The sequence below is a fragment of the Acipenser ruthenus genome, chromosome 2 (assembly GCF_902713425.1).
Source record: "Acipenser ruthenus chromosome 2, fAciRut3.2 maternal haplotype, whole genome shotgun sequence".
NCBI classification, from domain to species: domain Eukaryota; kingdom Metazoa; phylum Chordata; class Actinopteri; order Acipenseriformes; family Acipenseridae; genus Acipenser; species Acipenser ruthenus.
This window is the reverse complement of record NC_081190.1, coordinates 80177991-80188159: the sequence shown is the minus strand read 5'-3', so window position 1 is coordinate 80188159 and position 10169 is coordinate 80177991. Positions and strand designations below refer to the sequence as shown.

The 10169-nt window shown below is 36.8% G+C and overlaps 1 protein-coding gene and 1 long non-coding RNA gene across 5 annotated transcripts; one reads left to right on the top strand and one right to left on the bottom strand.

The window, feature by feature from the left end:
• Positions 1-332: 332 nt before the first annotated feature.
• On the top strand, positions 333-8345 carry LOC117420489 (uncharacterized). Of its 3 annotated transcripts, XR_009309054.1 has the most exons (6): positions 333-432; positions 2093-2136; positions 2672-2921; positions 3681-3810; positions 6821-7022; positions 7476-8345. It is a non-coding gene; the product is annotated as an uncharacterized LOC117420489 (long non-coding RNA). The 3 variants fall into 3 exon arrangements; XR_009309055.1 differs by lacking the exon at positions 6821-7022 and having other exon boundaries at positions 339-432; positions 7480-8345; XR_009309053.1 differs by lacking the exon at positions 6821-7022 and having other exon boundaries at positions 340-432.
• On the bottom strand, positions 4878-6771 carry LOC131701837 (uncharacterized). Of its 2 annotated transcripts, none has more exons than XR_009309052.1 (2): positions 6641-6771; positions 4878-6358 (listed from the first exon to the last, which is right to left on the bottom strand). XR_009309052.1 is itself a non-coding variant. In XM_059002180.1 (2 exons), exons 1-2 carry the CDS (start codon positions 6708-6710, stop codon positions 5476-5478), a joined length of 1125 nt encoding a protein of 374 aa, XP_058858163.1. In that variant the 5' UTR covers positions 6711-6771; the 3' UTR covers positions 4878-5475. The 2 variants fall into 2 exon arrangements, 1 of the variants encoding a protein (XP_058858163.1); XM_059002180.1 differs by having other exon boundaries at positions 6469-6771.
• Positions 8346-10169: the final 1824 nt, after the last annotated feature.

Below are 10169 nucleotides of genomic sequence, written 5' to 3'. Positions count from 1 at the left end.
TTACTTTGGGATTACACCCCAGGTTCAGACGCATTGATTGGACTAATGTATCCGCAGGCGACCTAAGACTCACCGTTTCAACGGTGTCAGTAGTGCTCAACAGAAAATAATATATATTTTTTTTTAATCCAAAAATGCGGTTCCTGAGTCCTGGAGGCGCTGTAGATCCCACGCAGGACACCACGTGTCACAAAGATGGCCGGAGTGGGTGGTGTTTCACAGGGGAGAAGTTTGCCCCGAACTTCGACTGGCAGGCAGGTGTGCCTATTAGGCAGATAATAAAACTCCTCTCTGCGAAAACCCGCCTCCTCAGTTACATCACAAAGGAAACACGCTTTCTAAGGGCAAAAGCTGCCTGTTTCCACGCCCTCACATTCAAACTGAAAACTGCGCGCCAAGGTTTTGCAGCAGAACAGATTTGGAATGAAAAAGGTAGGATGTTTTATTCATCTTCTCAAAATGCACAGTTTTTAGCAGAACGTATGCACACAAAGGCATTAAAAAATGTTGAGTTACGCCTTAAATATGAATATGAATATCTTCTTCTGTTAAGTTGTATTATATAACGTTTTTTTTTTTTAAGTGTAGCTATCATTTCAAATTTTATTGATGCTTAATCTCTACCTTTGTCTTGTTTTGTTGTTCAAACGTATATTTTAATTATTCACTTTATGTGCAGCATAGTATTTATGCTGTACTGTGTGTGCAAGTTGTTCACAGTGATCCACAACATTCAGTTACACATAATTTATAATTGATTTGCTGTTAAAAATGATAATACAAAATATAATAAACTTACCAGGCATGTCAGCTGAAGTTATGCTAATGTCCTATGTCTTAAGTAAATATTGGTAACAGAATAACAAGGTTGGTTACTCTAAACTAAATTATTAATTTACCAGCTGGTAAGACTACTGTAGTTATTATTATTTCTTAGCAGACGCCCTTATCCAGGGCGACTTACAATTGTTACAAGATATCACATTATTTTTACATACAATTACCCATTTATATAGTTGTTTTTGTTTTTTTACTGGAGCAATCTAGGTAAAGTACCTTGCTCAAGGGTAAAACAGCAGTGTCCCCCACTGGGGATTGAACCCACAACCCTCCAGTCAAGAGTCCAGAGCCCTAACCACTACTTCACACTGCTGCCCCTAGTTAAAACACAGAGGCCTGGAAGGCAGGTTTACATTGGGTGTTTATAATGGGCACATGCCTGGCAGGCTGGTTTATTATAGGCACATGCCTGGCAGGCTGGTTTATAATGGGCACATGCCTGGCAGGCTGGTTTATAATGGGCACATGCCTGGCAGGCTGGTTTATAATGGGCACATTCCTGGCAGGCTGGTTTATAATGGGCACATGCCTGGCAGGCTGGTTTATAATGGGCACATGCCTGGCAGGCTGGTTTTATAATGGGCACATGCCTGGAAGGATGGTTTATATTGGGCACATGCCTGGAAGGCTGGTTTATATTGGGCACATGCCTGGAAGGCTGGTTTATATTGGGCACATGCCTGGAAGGCTGGTTTATATTGGGCACATGCCTGGCAGGCTGGTTTATATTGGGCACATGCCTGGAAGGCTGGTTTATACTGGGCACATGCCTGGAAGGCTGGTTTATAATGGGCACGTGTCTGGCAGGCTGGTTTATAATGGGCACCTGCCTGGCAGGCTGGTTTATAATGGTCACATGCCTGGCAGGCTGGTTTATAATGGGTATGTGCCTGGCAGGCTGGTTTATAATGGGTACGTGCCTGTCAGGCTGGTTTATAATGGGTATGTGCCTGGCAGGCTGGTTTATAATGTGCACGTGCCTGGCAGGCTGGTTTATAATGTGCACGTGCCTGGCAGGCTGGTTTATAATGTGCACGTGCCTGGCAGGCTGGTTTATATTGGGCACATGCCTGGCAGGCTGGTTTATAATGGGCACATGCCTGGCAGGCTGGTTTATAATGGGCACATGCCTGGCAGGCTGGTTTATAAGGGGCATATGGCTGGCAGGCTGATTAAAAAAAATTGTGATTGAAAAAAAAAAAATGCTGTAGCTTTCCATTATCATAATTTCATTCTGATATTTGTTTCTCAGAGAAATGCCTCCCAGAAAGCGTAGGAAGTGTACTTCGGTCACTGGTAAGTATGAATTATTGTTTGTGAATAAATAATTATATTTTATAAAATTACTGAATAGTTTATGTATAGAGCCACTATCGTAGTTTGTAGAAAATGTTATATGGCCTAATGTGTATGACTATCAGTAAAGTATCTGATTTTTTTTTTTTCTAACAACTTATAACACTTTAAAATGTACACTCCACAATAATGTCTTCAGGATTGCTGCTCATGGACAGCACTTTGGCGCATACATTTTAAAGTGTTATAAGTTGTTAGAAAGGATGTTAACAATGAAAGTGAAAATATCAGATACTTTATTGAGAGTCATACCAACACATTAGGATCTGTGTCAGGATGTTAACAATGAAAGAGAAAAAATCAGATACTTTACTGATGCAGTTGGACTAACACATTAGGCCATATACCAACACATGAGACCATATAACAACACATTAGACCATATACCAACATTTTCTACAACCTACGATAGTTGCTCTTAAAACAAGAAACGTAGTGTTATTTACAAGTAAGGTGTTGTATTTTTTTCCTTCAGTGAAAAATCATGCAGAAAAAGCTCATGCTACATCAGCAACCCCTGCTGCTTGTTCAGAAAGCGACACTGCTTCCCCACTGCCACAGGCATGCCCGCCTTCCTCCAGCACAGTCGCTGTGTCACTTCAGCATCCACCTGTATCACTGGCTGTGCCTCGCCCAGCTGTAATACCCGACAGCATGGCTACACCACAAGTATTTGCTGAAGTCGAGAGCCTTCTCCCTCTTTCTTTCAACAAGAGAAAGAAAAGGTAATATAACATAAATAAACAGATTAATGTGATATTGGAACATTCCATAATTTAAGTATTCTCAAGTTCATTCCAAAGGCTTAATGCAGAATTAAATTAATTCTGAATTAAGTAAATACCTTTTTTATGGTTTCATTAAATTTACATTTGTGTATCAATTTTGCAATGTTGGCCATATTTTGTATCTTATTATTCTTATACCTTTCCCCCAAAGATACAGTGTGACAGCAGAGGAGATCAGGAAAAGGATAGGTCCACCTGAGAATGTGTCAGCCAATTCCCTGGTTGCATATCTAAGGGTAGATAAAAATAAAAAGAGTGAGCTTAAAAAGAAGATTGAAGAGACAGTTGGCATTAGTCCTGGCCCAACAACCACTGTAACTTCCCTGTGTTCCAAACTGACTGAGGGTACATTAGTAAATGTCCAGTGCAATGTCAACACACTAAAACATATCAATTAGTAGTATAACACATGGTACAATATACAGACCACTGCATTCAACAGCTTCAAAATACCTTATCTTAACAGTGTAGTGTGGGTAGCCTTGTTTTTAAAACCTAACAATCTAATTATATGTTTCCATTCTAAGTTGTCTTGCATTCAGGCACCAGCTTAAGTCAAATGTAACATGCAAACAGTAAACATTATATTTATCATTAAATAAATCCATTATTTGTGAATATAGAAAATGTAATGTCAGTCTTATTGTACGTTAAAAGTTGATTGTTACAATAATAGTAACACTTTTCTGTCTTCAGGAGAAGCCTGCGATTTAGGTGTGGGCATCGGCAAGTTGGCAGTAAGGATGATTCCTTTTGACAGGATCGCAGTTTTGGAGGGCTCGATCACAACCAAAGATGTTGCCATTGGAAAGCTTCATGAATTTAAGTATGTTTCTTTACTGTTTTACACTAGTGATGAAAAACGCAGGTGTACTGTAACCAAAACGTTAAATTACATCAAATCTGTAACAAAAAATACACGATGAATATGAAATATAGAAAAAGTAAAATCAGACCAAAATATTTCCTATGTACAAAACAATAAAGTTAGAAAGAGGGGTCAACCAGAGAAAGATATGATTGCAATCAAATGTGCGAAATTGTAAAAATAAAGTCAACAGAAGACTTAATTAAACTATATATTTTACCTCTCCAGTTTTTTATGCATGGCACTCATTTTGTGGAAGCACAATTATATCATATTAAATATAGAAGGCAGGATTTGCACTCTGCCTTTACCCGCTATGCCACTTGTGAGCCACAAATTATTATTTTTAAAGTGTAAAGGTACACTTTAAAACTTCTAAATAGACACGCAGATTTTCTCAGGGTGATTTTCTCCGCTGGGCATCTCAATATTTTTTTGTTTTTATTTACATACCATTACAAGATAAAATGTTAGGAGCTAAAAACAATCCTCATTAAATATTGGGTAAAATCAGTGTCTGAGGCTAAAAGCAGCTTACATAAAACCACATGCCTGGTTTATTGAGTATTGCAGTACTAATTGTATTATTCATTATTTAAAAAAAAAAAATATATATATATATATATATATTTTTTTTTATTTCTCGATGGCATCAAGAATACAACAGACCAAATTAAAGAAAGTGCTACGGACTTTGACATGGCTACTCATCGACTGGGCTTTCAAATGCTTGATGTTTACAGTTCTGTACTTCAAAAATGTGCCGATTCCCAGATAGAAAAACTGCAGAATGTGTAGTTTTAGATGACACTGAAAATAAGGCATCCTTTGCATATATGTTCATTATTTTAAAAAAGGGCTTGTTCAAAACATTAAGAACATTTCTAAGCAAAGAAAACCTAAAATAGCATTTTATGTAAGGCATTTTCTTTTCTATACAACCTCTTAAATATATATTAAAAAATGTACCATAAACATACATAAATAAAGGTAATGTACAACATCTCATATTTATAGTATCTTGTTTTATTTGTTTATGATTTAAATATTAGCAGTATTAAAATGTAAAACTGCACATACATGCTTCAACAGACTGATACAGAGCAATACAAAGTACTGGACCCAATTGTGGAAAAAAGTGCTGTACAGAAGAACCCTCCTCCCCACTTCTCAGCTCTAATGACCCCCTGACATGTTCCCCCTTTGAAAGAAATTCAGTTCAGGCTTAGATTTTTATGTTAACAATTTGCTTTTACACTACTCGCTACTTAAAGATTGCACTTTCTATTTACTACAAATCATATTTTACAACTTCTTTACAAAGTGTTACAATAATGCACATTTAAGTGTTATTTAAGTAATCTGATTAAGAGAGAAAAGGGAGACATACCATATCAAATATCGACCAACTTGGCCAGAATACAATCATCAGCAATTAGAACTATGCAACACATATTTTATTTTTGATAACATGCTGCCACTATACATATAAATAGCTATTTCACTCTTACTTGAAGAGACCTTTGAGGTCCTTAACAGTTGTAATTAACCTCTATACTTTGTCCAGTTTTGTGTGCATTCTGTAATTCAAAAATAAAGGCGTGAGCTCATAACAGCACACGTTCAGCTCGATTTTAGTATCTGATTCTTTGCTCTGCTACCAATTATTCTTTTTCTAAAGGAACAGACTTTGAATTTGGAATCAAGTCTATGGGTATATAAAGCTCGATTAAGGGGTTCTTTGAGCTGATATGAATGCATGTCTATAGCATGGCTTCTTGCTCTTTCAATGCATTTTCTGTAAGCATGCAGCCTTATAATTTTTATTTTATTGCTGGCCATGCTATACTGTCCAAATGCTAGTTGGTGTGCACGTTTTACTACAGCATTCAACTCTGGAGATTCCTTATAATCACTGCTGTCACACCACTCCTTTAAGTCTGAAATCATCTTCTTTACACACAACTGTTTATTGTGTGATTGACAATTTGCTGTGGTATTCACAAAGCAGTCCGTTACCTCTTGGTTAGGGTTCTGTGTACCAATTATCTCAGAAAGTCTTAGACAGACACATATTTCTCCAAGACTATTGGCAAGACAGGTACACTGTTGGTTTTGCACATGTACTACTCCAAAACTACCAGCACAATGTACAATTAAATGTTTTCCATCCCACTCATAGCAATGCTGTTCAGTTAGTGAACTGGCTAATTCTTTTCGAATTCCATCAATATCAATCCCCTGTTCTTTGCACATCATTTTTGCAAACTCAATATGCTTGCACAAATTACCCCTTTCAGAAACGGCGCATTCACATTTCATGCTAATTAAATCCACAGCATAACATTTTGCTTTATCTGCTTCTGAAGGCACTGTGCAATGGCCACCTGATTTGTAAACAAATTTATTTTGAAGGCCTTTGTTCTTCGTACGTAATGCAGATTCTGCAGTATCCTGTGTTTTGGAATCAGAAATCCTCTGAGCACCATGAAGACCTTCCAGATACCTGCACCATATACAAGACAGAATACAATTAGTAGAGCATTATTCTATTATTCACATGCTAAAAAAAGTTATGGGTTGTGTAAATTATATACATGACAAAAATGCATTTACCTGTGGTACACTATCTCCTTATTTGTACAGATACTGAAATAAATGTACACAACAACTTTATGTTCTAGAAAATTACAAATATAAAGTATAATGTATTTATTTTTTGAAATCCAACACTCATTTGCAACACTAGACCACATAAAAATGCTAGTATTGGAAATGTTACACAAACCTCTAGTAAGTGACCACCTTGGTATTAAGTAGTAGAAGTAGTTCATCAACTCGTCTGTTTGCATAGCCATGAAGAAACTGATACTTCATGCTGAAAAAAAATCTATGGGAAAAAAAGAAAAGCAAAAGCAATTTTTTTATTTTTTTTATTTAGTATCATCAATTTTTTTCCCTTTATCAGCAATTCAACTTGGCTGACCGCAACAACTCCCCGCCTCCTCAGGAGGGATGAGACAAAACATGCGCCCTCCGATACGAGCACTGTCAAAGCCATATGCTATTTTTCGCACTACAAGCCCAGAGCTCCCACCCCCTAGCGAACACATCGTTTGGAGGAGTCGATGCAGCTAGAAATGCCAACGCCCTGAACCTGCAGGCGCCAGGTCAGTTGTGCGCCACCCTCTCAGAACTCCTGGCCAAAGATACTGTAGATACTGTGAAATTACTGAACTGCCAGTTTCTCTGTCTGTTTTGACAATCACTTCCTTTGACATCTTTTCAAACTCGGCAGCCTAAAATGAATGAAAATAAATATAAAAAATGTTAACAGAAAGACATGCATACCAAATAATTTTTTTTCAAAAAATACACGTTTGTCAATATACAAATTCTATTAAAAAGATGGGTAGTATAATTATGGTAAATGGATTATCCATGAATAAGCAACAGTATGTCATTATTGTGGTGAGAAGGAAATTAAAAAACAAACTTTGAACTCATCAATAAAGATCAGCACCTTATGACATTTGCTAACGTGGAAGAAAGAAAGAAAAAGAAACTTACTGTACTGCATTGTTTTAAGGCAATCATATACCTAATCACTTCATTTTTTGCAGACAGATTCTGACTGCATCCTCCATCACGTCGGACAATCCATCTGTGTACCGCCTTTAAAAAACAAAAAACTAAACGTTGATAATTATCACTGTCTAAGTCTGTGTTAGAAAGTACTATAGCACATGGTCTGTTTTTTGTTTGCTTTCAAAATTGTAACTATTGTATACTGATTTTTTAAAACTTATTGTATATTAGTTTTTTAATTAGTTTTGAATTTGCTATGTATCATGGATTGTGTAAATTACATAACAAAAATGATCATTATAATAAATCAAGTATAATCAAATCTAAGTATGAAGACACATGTAAAATGCAATTGGAATGAACAGTTTTCTGACTCTGCTACTTTGTTTCACTTTTGTTAGATCACATTAAGGAACAATGTTTTCATTTTTTATCAATCAGATTGTGATTCAATTCCCTTCCTGTAACCTTCAGACTTAGGAGATACCACATTTCTACCATAAAATCTTTTTTTTATTTTATAATGCACACAAGTTTGCATTCTGTCATTTTGCCAAAAGCTGGTCTGGGAGGAGGCAGATATTTTTCTGAATATATAAGGCAGGGGTAGACACCCCTGGTCCTGGAGTGCCACAGACCAGTGATTCCCAACCCTGGTCCTGGAGGACCCCCTAACCTGCTGGTTTTTGTTCCAACCGAGCTTGCAATTACTTAATCGAACTAATAATTTGCCTAATCAGAGCCTTTTAATTCTTTTAAACAGTTGGGGTTCCAAGTTAGGTGTAAAATTGTATAAGGAACTTGAATTCTCCAACTTTTTATAAGTTACATGATTTAAAAAGTCCAGTTTAAACTATTACTTAAATTAAGGGTTCAATTAAGTAATTGAGAGCTCGTTGGAACAAAAACCAGCAGAGTAGGTGGTCCTCCAGGACCAGGGTTGGGAACCACTGCCACAAACACTTCAGTTTTTTGTTTACCCCAAGACCCTTAATAAATTCATTGACTCAATGATTAGCTTAATTTATCAGAATTACCATTTGTTCCAGGGATTTAATAATTGATGATTAAGAGATACCTACAAACTCTGCAGGATTGTGGCACTCCAGGACCAGGGTCGCCTACCCCTGATATAAGGCTTTAAGACCTTGTATGTGAATTCTACATTATGGATATAAATACCCACTCTCAAGTACTTTTATACTAAGTGCAATTGAAATCAGTAGGTTATCTGTAGATATATTTAAGTAATTCGTCATTGAGGGTCGATTGCACTGTACCAGTTAGTCCACTTGATTCATCTAACTAGTGCAGGACTGGCTAACCCTGGTCCTTGAGAGCCACAGGGTCTTCTGGTTTTTGTTTTAACCGAGCCCTTGATAACTTAATTGACATTATTAATTGGTCTTAATTGGTCAAAATTCCCATGGGTGCCAGTTGATTAGTGTTTGATGATTTAGAGAGACCTATAAAACCTGCAGGATTGTGGCTCTCCAGTACCAGGGTTGGCCACCCCTGAACTAGTGGAATGAGGAGGTTTAGTCCATGTGCTTGGACTACAGTTAGTACTGTACACCTCTATCCTGAAAAATTTGCGGCCGCCCCAAAAGGTTAGCATTGAAATTCTGTTCAATATTTTTCCATGCCATTTTACGTAATACAACATTCTCGTCTTCTTTGCTGGTGCTGTAAGCTTTGTTAATGTAGTTTTTAATTAGGTGTACTAAATACATCTTTTCCTCTATGGAAAATTTTGGAACTCTTTTAGATGACATTTATTCTACTGAAGGGTTTTTAAACTGTTAAAAGTTTGATGTGACTTATCTTCTGCATTGCTTCTGATATTGGTCCACATGGACGGTCTAATGTGTTCTGCATGTTCACATCAGCTGAACCAATTCACATGATTAACTATTTGGTTTTGGTACGGTGCAATCGGGTCTAATTTGCAGCATTTGCTAGACTGCATTTTAGTCCACTTGGTATGGACCAAAGTCATTGCTACACTGCAATCAACCCGGAATGACCCCTAACCGAAAGTGGTTTTGGTTTTTTACCTGAAGTACATGGAACCAGCACAGCAACACCTTTGCATAAGGAAACACTGTGTGTACTGCATTGATTTCTTTCATGTCCCTATCTACCATGACACATCTGCAAAGGGAAATATAAAAAGGAAGTAGTACTTAATCTGTCTATCACTTCGTAAATTAAGAGAGCTGCATACAAAGCTGATTGTACCGCTACAAGGCTGCCAAATCGGGTAGCGTGAGATGGGGGGAGTGGTTGATTGCTGCCATACTTGTAGTTTTACTGGATGGGCTGCTAATTTTTTTAAATTATTATTTTTTTAAACAAAATTCTACATAATAAGATAACTATATAAACCAGATTAAACTCGGTTTTAAATTAAACCCTATATTGGCATTATGTTGTTTCAAATATCACATTTTATGTTCATAATAACTTTTATATCAAACGACACATTACCACCCCAAACATTCTACAGTATAAGCTGTAAATTATGCAATCATGAAATACCATTGCCATGTAAGTTACTCATCTTAATCTGTTTATCCTTTGCATTTCATACATAAACTTCAACTATGAATTTTAAAACATACCTTGGCTGAAACTCTCCAACAGCTTCCTGAACTTTTTTCAGACAGTGACAAGATGTCACTGGATTCCTCACTCACAATAAAAAATGCTACAGGTATTCCTCGGCC

What these genes read in the sequence shown, in the direction of transcription:
- LOC131701837 (XM_059002180.1), bottom strand. Translation starts at nt 6,710, where the DNA reads ATGGCTATGCAAACAGACGAGTTGATGAACTACTTCTACTACTTAATA. An exon ending in AAGGAGATAGTGTACCACAG is followed by an intron (nt 6,359 to 6,468) that starts GTAAATGCATTT and finishes TATATGGTGCAG; the next exon opens with GTATCTGGAAGGTCTTCATG.